Source organism: Acanthisitta chloris, unplaced genomic scaffold (assembly GCF_000695815.1).
Source record: "Acanthisitta chloris isolate BGI_N310 unplaced genomic scaffold, ASM69581v1 scaffold14000, whole genome shotgun sequence".
In the NCBI taxonomy this organism is placed as follows: Eukaryota; Metazoa; Chordata; class Aves; order Passeriformes; family Acanthisittidae; genus Acanthisitta; species Acanthisitta chloris.
This window is the reverse complement of record NW_008650075.1, coordinates 25,762-38,505: the sequence shown is the minus strand read 5'-3', so window position 1 is coordinate 38,505 and position 12,744 is coordinate 25,762. Positions and strand designations below refer to the sequence as shown.

The following is a 12,744-nucleotide window of genomic DNA, read 5'->3' as shown; positions in this document are numbered from 1 at the left end:
TATGTTGGACTCAAAGTAACAGCAAAGAACTAGCCAAAGATTTTGGCTGCCTAAAGCATGCAGCAGGGAGAGACTGTCCTGAGGATGAAAATGACTTATAGAGAAAATGAAAAATAGTTGAAACAACTGATTATCAAAAGAAAAGTTGTAAACCACAGGTAACTAATTACCTGTGGCAACAAAACTGAAAGCCAGAAATAATGACAGTAAAGGTAAAAGTAGCAGGGATTTTTTTTTCCCAGATGCTCTCCATGGGACTGGGCAAGCAATGCTAAACAAAAGGTTTGTCTGGTGAATGAAGTGTCCTGATTGCATGAGAAAAACCCTGCTGCCTGCCAGCATATTATGCTCATGCTACTTTTGTCCATCAAGGTACTAACTAGGGAGTTTTGCTAAAAAAAAAACCCAAAAACATTCTAAATTCACAACTAGCCCTTCAATGAAGCTGCATGTCCCAGATCAAGGAAGAAAATCCAACTCATTTTACATAACATGAAAGTAAACCACCAGGGACTAAGGAGTCATTTTAGCACCTTGCAGAAAGAAAAGCTGATTGAAGACTTTTATTCCTACTGCTGGCACATCAGCTCTTACCAGAACAAATGCAGTGATGAGAAATTATAGCAGAAAACTTCTCTGTATGAAGCAATGTGCCTTCATGTAAGATGTGCTAGTGTTAAATGTGCACTGGCACAGAGCACAGACTGAAGCAAACTCAAGGATCAGATCCCAAATCCCTCTGAAATGTTTATGACCTCTGACAGTTTTGGGGGGACACACTACTCTGACAATGTGTTCACTTGCCATATAACTACACAGTATATAAGGAAAACAAGGTAGCACAAAAACTGATAAAAATTATTTTCTTCTTCATACTATTTCATTCTTCATATCAGTTTTGAATAGCAGCTAGAGCTTCTTAAAATGACAGAGAAATTGCACACCTTAAAAGCAAAGAAAGAGACCAAAGAGTCATTTAACACTTAATTCCTGAATGCAATTTGCCAAAATATGACGACTAGAATATCAGATGTTTCATAAATGGTTTTGCAGAAGAGCATGACTGACCGCAGATGGTAAGATTAAAAAACTGGCAGAGCAAAGACAGGATGAGATTCACTGATTTACTACTCTCTGTAGCAATGTAAAAATAAATCAGGATAAAAATGAACAAAATACACACATTTCAAAACAATAAAGTGAATGTTTTTCAGCCCATATACTATTAAACAGGGAAATGTATTGGCAAACTTACTAGGCTAATGACGACTATTCTACTTCCACCTAAGTAATTTTTCTAACATGGTTTTTGCTAGCTAATGATCTCATTAGCTAACAAAATCAGCTAATGATTAGGCTAAACGTTTTACAATGAAAAAGCTGTGGAAAATGGGGCAGAAATTTCAAACCCAGGATGGGCAAAACCAGAGACAAAGACTATGTGGCACACTGCATACTCAGCCCTTCCTACACTACCCAGTGCCAGGTGTTCCCCATACCAGCTGTGGAGAGCACACCATGGTAGATCTTTTGCATACTGGAAACACATTGCTACCCAGATCCATCCCCGGCATGATTTCTTTTCAATTTTCCTTAAGGAGAGACCCAACAGAAGCCTAGGGATCCCACTTTGGGAATGACTTCCTTGAAACAATATGTAGTACAGCATATTCCTTGATATGAAAATGGATAAACTTCACCAGTGAAAACTTCACTGTAGTTTTGTGTCTTCTTTAGAACTGAGATACAATGGTGGAAGATAAATTTATTACGGCTGATAAGTATCAGATAAAGATCATCAGATCAAAGGAGACATACAAAATTATTTAAGCCAGTTTAGGTCAGACTGTTTGGTGTTTTGTTAAAATTTTGAACATTGATAGACTCATAAAATTTTGAGGGGTTGGAATGGACCTTATAGGTCATCTAGTCCCAACCCCTGCCCTGGGCAGGGACACCTCCCACCAGAGCAGGTTGCTCAAGGCTCATCCAACCTGGCTGTGAACACTGAAAGGGTTGGGGCAGCCACAGCCTCCCTGGGCAACCTGGGCCAGTGTCTCACCCCTCACAAGAAAAAACTTTTTTCTAACATCTAACCTAAACCTCCCCTCCTTCAATTTGAATCCATTGCCCCTTGTCCTGTCACTGCAGCTCTCAACAAAGAGTCCCTCTCTGGCTTCGCTGGAGCCCCTTCAGCTCCTGGAAGGTGCTCTGAGGTCTCCACACAACCTTCTCTTCTCCAGGCTGAATAGCCTCAAGTCCCTCAGCCTGTCTCCATAGTGGAGATGCTCCTGTCCTCTTACCAACCTTGTGGTCCTTCTTTGGACTTGTTCCAACAGTTCCATGTCCTCCTTATGTTGAGGGCACCAGAACTGTGTGCAGTATTCCAGGTGGGTCTCATGAGAGCAGAGTAGAGGGAGAGAATCACCTCCCTTGACCTGCTGCCCACACTCCTTTTGCTGCAGCCCAGGATTCGATTGGCAAATATGACATTGATATGATTAGGGCTTCACCGTGATTTCTGTTTCATGTGAAAACAAATGAATGTACTGTTTTTAAGCAAAACAAATTTTTATATAAAATAAAAGCCTTAAAAGGAAGCAAGTGTTCTCAGATACCAGCAGGATGATTACAGAAGTCTACCAGTTGGCAATTTCCCTGGAGAGTGACCTGAGACTCTCACCTGAAAGAATTCCACCTCTTCCATATGCCCTGTCCAGATGGTAGTCTTGGAAAAGGCCAGACTGACTAACAGGCAAAGCAAATGATGGGAATGATGAGTTAGAAGGAGCATTCACAGTATTTAAACCTGGCTCACACCCAGCAGGTTAGTTCAGATGCACTTGGGCAAACCAAGACACAGGTTCAGTAGTATCTGTCACACCTGGACCTGCCTTCTAATCTTGAGCTTCATGTGACTTGAGCAAGATCAGCCAGGAAAGCAAAAGAAACAAGGAGTTTAAGCCTGGTCTCTTAATAAGTGGTCCAGCTATTTCTCTTGACCTCTCCTATAACTTGCTTGATTTTACTATTAACTATTGTTAACTATTTAAGGAATTGATTTCAAAACACAAATTTTGTGTGAATAATTTTTTTTCATGCTTAGTGGCATACCATGGGAGAAGAAGCAAAGTAATAATAAAAATAAGGTAAGGCTGGAAATAGCCAACTCAACACACAGGTTTCCTGGCCAGGACAGTTTTTCTGAGACATATTTTCAGAAAGTGGCCACGCAATGGCACTTTTAAACAACTGTGGCATCCGTTTCTGAGTCTCACTGTCTCCCCACATCCCCACTCAAGCTATGAGTCTGGCTCTGCTCTGCCACAGAATACTGGACAATTTCTGTCATCTAGTAAGTATCCTCAAAGTCACAAAACTATTCTATTATCCCTGAAAATTTAGCTGTGAGTTTTCTTTTAGGCAAGGTGCTCCATTATTTGAACAATCTGTTTCTTACTATAAGTGTCATTTTATTTCACTTATGCATTGATAAGTCTCGGGACTGGATGACAAGATAATTATGATTCTTTTCTCAAAAAAGTATCCACGATGAAGAATAAAATAGCCTGCCATTAGCACTGAAATCCTACCATCAGAAGAAAACACCAACTATACAAACATTTTATATAATTCACCCCACAGGATGAAAAAATCTTTTCATTCCCTGCTAGTATTTTGTCCAAAACTTTTAGATACCAGAGCTCTAATAGCATTAATCTCTTAAATGGTCTTGGACAAATTACTTTGTATTTGGAGTTTTAAAGCTGCAGACATACCTGAGGTAAGCCTGACCTAGTGTTCATACATACAAAAGTATATACATTGATTATCCCTGGAGGAAAAAGCTAGCTAAGTATGCTGCAGAGCCACAGAGAGAGCTCCTTACAGCAGCAATAATATTGCCTTTCATACATTTAAGCAACTATCACCTTTAAACTATGACAAAAACCCCTTTTTCTTTGAGGTGCTTCATGAGAACATCTGTTTTATGCAGCATAAGGCAGCTAAGCCAGATGCCACCAGCTGCAGGAAGGATAGTTCTGACTGGATATAAAGAAAATGCTTTTCACATTGGAAGTACTATAAATTCCTTGCACAGGTTGCCCAGGGAGGTTGTGGCCTCTTCATTCTCGAACAAGTTTTAAACTCAACTGCACTAAGCCCTCAGTAGCCTGAGCCAACCCTGAAGTCAGTCCTGACCTGAGCAGGGACCAGACACAGGGATCTTCCAACCTAAATTGTCCTGTATCTGCCTCATAGCTAATGCAATAGGTTCAGATAGAGAAGGAGACATCTAATATCCATTAGCTTCAGACACATTAAGGGTTAACAGGAATCACTACTGAGTCTTTTGTGTCTTTTTTTTCCTCTTTTTCTCCGCTTTCCAAGACAGGAATATCAAAGCAACAACAAAATCAAACATGCAGTGTTACCTCTTAAAACCACTTACAGGAACTTTTGCTGACTTCTGTAAGTACAGAACTGAACCAATCTGAGCTGAAATGTCTACTGAAAAGACTATGAACAAACACGAGGCTTATCAGACTAGAAACAGAGAACCTGAGTATCAGAAGTGAAAGCTGCATACTCTGCTGATTTGTGCTACCTTTTCATGTGTCCCTTCAAAGTTAACACACTATGGCTTTTGTTTTCGTTTTACAAGAAACCCCAAACAATACAGAACTCTGTAGACCTTTCCACATGCTGCTGTCACAGAACCACAACTAATAAGAAACAGCTAAGGGAGGGGAGAGGGAGAGGGAGAGGGAGAGGGGATGCCATGACCTGAAGAAGGACACTTACAGCATTCAGCCCACAGAGCTGGTAGCAGCCCATGGTGATGACCACAGTAATGACCTGCCATCGCACACCGCGGTTCCTCAGGAGCTGAAGTATCGACACTAACTTGGTGTTTCTCTGGACTCGAGACTCTGCCAAAACTTCTTCTAGAGAGGGAGAGGGAGAGGGAGAGGGGATGCCATGACCTGAAGAAGGACACTTACAGCATTCAGCCCACAGAGCTGGTAGCAGCCCATGGTGATGACCACAGTAATGACCTGCCATCGCACACCGCGGTTCCTCAGGAGCTGAAGTATCGACACTAACTTGGTGTTTCTCTGGACTCGAGACTCTGCCAAAACTTCTTCTATTTCATTAGACACATCATCTTTCCCAAGGAATCTCTGAAAGGCTACAAAGAGAGGACATGTACTTTAGGCCAGACACTTGGCACTATGTGCATTTAGAACAGATTTGATTCTTCAAGATGGAAATGGGTGACACAAACAAGAGACATAGATGAGCTACAACTTAATTATTGCTCTGCCAACAATAGCATCCTGCTCTAGGTGTGATCTGGCTCATCCCTGCTACTGGTCTCAGAAACTGCAACAAGAATATGAATTATTCGGCTTCCTACCACATCTCTTCTTACACTATTTCATATATAATATAGACCAAGGTCCAGTGAAGAGTGTAAACTCTGTGCAACTTGAAATAAAGATTTAATATCAAAGCAGCTCTGAATGTTATTCAACTTGGCTACTTTTGCAGCCTAACAGTATAGCTGATTTCATTGCTGGAGATAGATTGGATAGAGAAGTAATAAGATGTAAAAATGTATCTAAGTCTGGTAAACCAAGAAAAGGCAGGGATTTGAATGGAATACCTATTGCTCCTCATATTGCCTTTCATTTTTACTAGTATATAGACAAGAATTCAGTTTGTCAAGATGCTTAGTATTAGAAAGAATTACCCAGAGCAATTTAAGACTGTCTATTTGTCAATGCTGGAGACACAAGAGAAAATTTACATGGTAAATATGGGCATCCAACTAACCTCATTTCCCCACAAACATATCATTGATTATTGTACATCAATGATTTACTGAGATATCCTTCCACTGTGAATAATAAAAGTTTTCCATACCTCCTCCAAGAGGTGCTACAAACAGATACCTCCTAATGGACATGGTATGTCTCCACCAACCTTGTTTTACAGATACTGTGTATGTTGATGATACTTTTGTCTCAATCTTATGAGCATACCCCAGGGGTTGGCTTTTTAAGAGATGCTAAAAGTGCTCATCATCTCAGAATGACTGCAGAGAAACAATTACATTACACATCCCCCTGCAACATGGCTTTGGGACCCAGTAGGATGCTAACTCTCAAAACAATCCTTTACACAGCAGGTCACTTAAAATTGTTATTTTCATTAAACGAATAAGTTCATTTGGTTCTCCTGAGAGCCAAATCAATTCTTCTTACCCACAGCTTTGCACAGCATTGCCTATAAATAAATGACCACATTTTTCAGAATGTTTGCATTCTTTCAGATCTTAAAAAGCATTTGGATGGTCAAGAAAGGCAGAGACACTGGCTAGTCATGGCTAAAATGTCCAGACTCTATTTAGGTTGGGATAGGGAAACATTTTAACTTTACCCAGTAGGTGAAAAGGCCAATTAGTGGCATTTCAATGTTGTGAGGGATAGGTCACACAAATGAACCAGTGGCCTCCCCAGAGCATCCCTCTCTGTCACTCTGGTGAATGCACAATGCTGCACGTCCTGCCTGGCTCCCAGTCTGGCAGCACAGGGAACTAACTTGAGCTCTGGGCCAAGGTTTTCTGAGGCTGTTAGCACTTCTAATGCATTTTAATAGGCCCTACATGACTGTGCTTAACAAGAAGGATTTTTTTTAAGGGACAAACCACCTCTGGGTGTTGAGTGAATTTATGACATTCATATATTCTGATAGCCAGTTATTCTCTTGTGAAAGCAGAGGTCAGACTTTTTAAATCTCTCAGAAACAGCACAAGATTTATCTTTTCACACAGACTGTACAATTAGAAATGAGATAACAAATTCCAACCTCAAAACCCAGACTTTAAGCTGCTCAGTTTTGCCTATGTGACACTGCCCATTTTTTTAATAAACAACATGCTAAACACTCATTAAAATGAGTGTGAAGTATTTTTAGACAGAGAAAAGAAATGTAATATTAGAACAGTGTGTGCCTATGGTATGTTAAAAGTCAATTTTTTTGTGCTTAAATTACACTTTCCTCAGTACTATTAGAACACTGATCAAGAAAAATTCAGGTACAGATGAGAATAATCAGAGATATATCACCATACTCTTCTTTGAAAAGATTCTCTCAGATTTCTAAGCATCTGGTTTATCAGTGTGAATTAGGTCAGTGCACAATTTTCTTTATTTTTTCTGTCCTTAGAATCCTCAGCATTACTTTAGGGCACATAAGAAAAAAATATAGGTGCAGTCAAGTAAAAGGAGAGCAATCTGTCTTTTCTGCACAAGGGAGCTTGCTGTATTTTTAGAGGGACCAGGAAGTAAAAACCAGCAATTACCAAAATTATCAAGTACAAGACAAGAAAAATATAGACACCTCATTTCTTCCCTCCTTGGCATTAAGTGCAAAGGTGTAAGTGCCACTAAGAAACTTTGACAGATACTTAATATTACCAACAAGTCAAAAGATACTAAGAAAACACTTTGTTATACATGCATACTTTTGAGTAGACAAGACTCAATCTTCTTGGAAAATCACATTTTCTGCTAGTTAACATCTTCCATGTTCTTCCATTACCAGATTTTCAGTACCATACGAATCACAATTTTATACATAACTAATGTGGAAATAAATTCTGCATTAGCAGGGAGATGGGAAAACTCAAAGGTCTTTCAATGTGTGATGTTCAATTTTATTCATTTTTCATCTTAAACCCCTGCATTGTTGGCACTGAGAAGCACAGCAGTGGTTCCTCTCCTTGCTGCAATGACTTATTTCCCTCTGTGGCTGCTCCTCTCTATAGGGAAGTCTCATTCTCATTGAACACTTAAAACCTTCTAAGGAGTTGCAGTTCTAGCAACTTTTAGACCTTTCCCAGATCTGTATTTCATTTCCTTGGATCAGAAGGTCCTAGATGCTCAGCTTTCAAATGTTGGGGTAATTCCTTTATAAACAGCAAAAGAAGTCAAGAGGAAAGGAGCTAGGAAACCTTTCCATTTACACCACCAGTTTTTATTCATCTCAGCTAAGTAAAGGTGAAGCATTTGAAAGTGGTTCAAAGATCTGAATAAAATCAGTCGGTACCATCTTTAAAACCAATCACGCCTTGAAATTAACTGAAGATGGACACTCAAGAACTCCACTACACGGGGAATTACTCATTCTTTTTCCACTGTAGTACTTCCAAGACTGTGCAAAGAAAGCAGTTGTAATCATAAAGACAGAATTAGCAGGCAAACTTTGAGGAGAAATTTGAAAGTATCAAAATGCTATCGTGTGGTTTGCAGTGTAGAACCAGCCCCAAGCAAGAGGAAACAGAAAAAGAGAGAAGTGGTCACAGGCAGCACTTTGGGCTTATGACTATCAAAACTAAAAAAATAAATAAAATCAGCAGCATGAATATTATTGTCTTCTGTTTCCCATGGACGCATTCACTTTCATTTCCCTGATGGTTAAGCATATTAAACCAAATGTCACACTGCCACAAACAATGCAGCACAAAGCTTTGCCTAAGCTCAGCTTAAACAACACCTTTGGCCACAGCTGGGGACAGAATATTGGCTGGATGGACCTGTTCAGGCCTCTCTTATCAATGCTGGCTGCTGGTGAGAGGCAGTAGACATACAGTATAGACATACATACCTGCTATAACTTTGGATCTGGGCCCCATGAGGGGCTTTGCAAAAAATTAACTACCTGTTTTTTAAAATCAGAAATGAACTTGCTCTTTTATGACATGAAAAGGCATCAACCCTAATCCATCCTTCTAAGAATTTAAATCTACAGTTCCCATTACACCTATGGTAATGCTTCTTTCATGACCACAGTTTGAATGTATGTCTGAACATATTGGATGAACAGACTTTGTGCATCACCAACAGGTGTTACCATGACATGTTATCTAAGTTATTTGACCCTGAAGACATAGCAATATATGTTCTCTGGCCAGCTGGGATACCAGCTGGACTCCACTGTTCATTTACATCACCAGCTACTGTAGCTGCAAAGAAAATGCAAGTTCCCTCCCTGTAACATTATACTTCAAAAGAGACACCTCAGCTCTCCAGCTGAGAGTGTTTATAACCAATGTTGTCAACCATAAAAATGTTCCATTTTACCACATTACTACTACTAATGTTATTTATATTACATCGTTGCTATAATCACAAATCAGGGGGGCACTTGGTGTGCAACTACTGATAGCACCTAATGTAAAACTCCTCTCTTCCTGTCCTAGAGCATGGATGGGAAACTGTTTGATGTGATTATAGCAGCAGATTTTTCTTTTTCCTCCTGTTTCTATCTCTGTTTCTCTTCATTCACACAATCTCCTTCCAAAGTCCTTTGATTCAACCACTTAAATACCCATTTTTCCTCTGCTGTCTGGTCAGCATTATGAAGAAGAATCACACCAGTTAACTGCTAGGCATTTTCCTTCCTTCTATTCTTACCAAGTGAGGAGAATATTAATTATGGGACTTGGGAGAGGTGCTGGGATAATTCTACCCTCTCTCCATTACTGGAATTTTAGCTTCTTGAGCAAAGCAGCTTTACAGATTATGCTGTTGCTCTTGTCTTCTGTTCTTCCTCTCAAAACATAAATCACTTCTCCCACATTCAGCCCACAGTGTGCACCATCTGCAGTGCTGGAAAGGGGAAATCAGGGGACCAGGTAAACCCCTGCTACTGGAGTGCAGGAGACATCACTCATCTCAGGCCTCACCAATTAGTCTGAGCTCACAGAGTAGCATCTCATGGTGCTCTGGTTTATGCTTGCACATGATGTTTCCCTGCTCTAACCTCATCCCTTCATTTTTTTCATGCTTGCACAACACATTTTGGTCCTTCTTTCAGTCTCTTGTTTGCCCCTTAAAGACATCTGCCAGAAAAGAGACCTAGACTCCATGTATGTTGATAGTTATAGTCTGATTATCTCCTGAGATAGAGGAGAAAAGGACGGGATGAAAGCAGGAACAGAACTTTGTGGAAACTCAATGACCTACATTATTCCACTGGACATTATTGCTCTAAAACAATTAGGAAGATTAATGTTATCAGCTCCATTTTAGAAGCTTTGACATACACGTACATTTTAGAGTATTTCATAAAGACTAGTGTAGTCATATGCCTTAAATACAGCAGACCTTATACAAGCAGCAGTTTTATGTTTCTCCAACAAGATATAATCCACAGTGAAATGTATACGTGCATGAATAGCCTTGATCCATTAGGAGAAAGAAAAAGGATTTGATCAGATGAACGTCTTGCATATTTCTGATATTAATATGCAGATTAAAGCTAAGAGGCAAATAATTCAAAAGCATTACTGTAGCCAGCATTAAAATGGAGAATACAGCTTTACAAGCAGAAAGGCATTTTAATAACTCATAATTCCTCTGGTCTCCCTAATAGTCAGACTTTTCCTCCCCCATTTCTCTGCTGCTAATGGGAACAGCCAGATCATTTGTCTTGATTGTTGATTCACCCAGCTAATTTGTGAATTCTCCTCCCCATCTGCTTTTGCCACTCCACTGCACTCCTCCAGATATGCCAGACTTGGTTTATGCCTTATCTGGACTTCTCTATATGCCCCAGGGTAGACCTTCCACGCTGGTCTAATATTGCAGGTATCCTCTGCCTGGTCATTCCGGGAATCAAACAAACTCCTTCTCCACCTATCAACATGCTAAACAGAGATGCAAAGATGCTCTCACTTCTGCTTTAGGTGAGGGGTGATTACGAAGGATGTGCAACAGTAAGAAAATTGCTTGTGTTCTTAACATGAATCATAATAAGGCATGCAGAGATGTTAGAACACTGCAGTATAAGATGACATGTTCTATGCTGCCTTACAGGATGATATTATGAACTCCAAAATGATATTTAAGAATCCTCCTTGCCTATTTTGCACCTGATCTCCTATAGCTTGCCTTGCCTGGGAAACAAGGTGGCCAATTCTGAGAGCATGGCTGCTTGATAAGGGGACAGGAGGGAAATTCAGGGAGATATATCCTTCACTATCCTATGGTCCTTTGCAAACCTCTGTCTAGAATCAGTGGTCCCTAACTGTTTTGAAAGCACAATTGACTACACTCAAAATGAGTTTCACTCTGTACTACTACATATCTTAGTACTAATTCTTTTCTTTTAGAATTAACCAAGCCCAAAAGCTTCTCTTGATAAGCAGATCCTTTGTAAAAGCGTTTTGTGTCACTGTTCTTTTTTCTTTTCTCAGGGTATCTAAACTTAGTCTTTAGAGTGGCTTGTGAAAGCCACTTTCTTGTAACCAGCAAGCCAACTGCTAGAGCTCATTTCCCTTCAACTACCAAATAAAGTCTGGGTAACTGCTCTCCTGATGTCTTCCTCTTCAAAACCCACATCCATTGCCTCTGGATTAGCTTTGAAGCTATTTTTGGAACACGTATGCTGAAAACACCCCAGACTGCAGCTGGTGCATTACGAGCAATGGCAAATGATGAGAATTTCAAGGCAGGTGATGTTATTTTACTGCTATTCCTTTACAATTTTTAAACTCTCCCTATGACAGGCTCACTTTGACTGTCAGTGCTGAGGTTTCCAGGGACTGTGTCAGGATTTGCAATAGTTCCTCATAACAAGTGTGATGTTATGCAATGGCATTGCAGATGTGACTCTTTGCCAGCCATAGCTCAGGAAATGCATCTACAGTTTTATCAGGCAGAAATGAGCCAGTTCAAACTTGGCACCCAAAGGCATCTTTTCCCAGCCCAGCCATGGTGCTGCAGAAGTTACTACCTACCAGCCAGTCACAAGATGTTCCTGCTGGGTGCTCTGACCACAGCTGGCAGCCCAGCCCTTTCCTTCATGGTCCCTGGAAAAAGATGTTCTCTGCCTCCTCAAATCTCTGCTGACACTGTATAGCTAAAGAACTCTCCAGAAAGCATTGTTGCTTTTATGCTATTTATTTTAAGCACTGAACTGTATGTCTAAATATATGACACTCTAATATTTACAGAATTCTTCATTAGACACCAAACTGAGACAACATGAGATTCTCTTTGTTACTGTGCCCTTCTTTTCTCAGAGGACTCATCAAAACAAAACAGGTCACTTTTTAATTTCATTATAGAAGAAACGGGATAGGGTTGCTTTGATTTCATGATAAAAGATTAATAAATTTGTGTTTCAGGTGTTGATTCACACTTTACAAGTAATTTTGCAAGCAACAAGTTCATGACTGAAAATTTAAGGGTTATATCCCAATGACGTTTTTAGGAATAATTTGTAAAGCAGTTATGTTTGGTATTTTGGCATTATAATCACACTCCTTTCTTTTTTGTACACTCCTGTTTTAAATGTGTCCCTATAATAAGCCAAACCAAATTTTCAGCGTTATCTCAGCTGTATTGGTACCACAGTAATTTCACTGTGGCAGAGAATACAGAGGCTGTGATCATTCAAACAAATCCTTTTACACCTAGAATCTAAAGTAAGAACAAAATATTCTGGTCTGTGTCTGTGAAACTGAAGCAATATGAAAGCATTGGAAATTTTCAGTGAAATAGATGTTTTTATTTGATCAGCAAAGGTTATTGAGTTACAGAAGCACAGGGGCAAACACAGTGGCTACTGGGGGAAAAAAAGCAACAGAATCAGAGTATTTATTAATCAGACTGCAAGGACTGTAGGTGAGGGAGAGTCAGGATGACTGAAACTCCTTTCACTCCCAAA

At 39.9% G+C, this 12,744-nt stretch overlaps 1 protein-coding gene across 1 annotated transcript in view; it reads right to left on the bottom strand.

The window, feature by feature from the left end:
• The window catches only part of SLC2A9 (solute carrier family 2 (facilitated glucose transporter), member 9), a gene marked incomplete at its 5' end in the record, with an annotated part of 56,273 nt that overhangs the window by 21,661 nt on the left and 21,868 nt on the right, over nucleotides 1-12,744 (bottom strand). Inside the window, one exon of the mRNA XM_009083624.1 lies at nucleotides 5,007-5,194. Coding sequence (XP_009081872.1) covers nucleotides 5,007-5,194 — 188 coding nt within the window. The remainder of the gene's footprint in view (nucleotides 1-5,006; nucleotides 5,195-12,744) is intronic.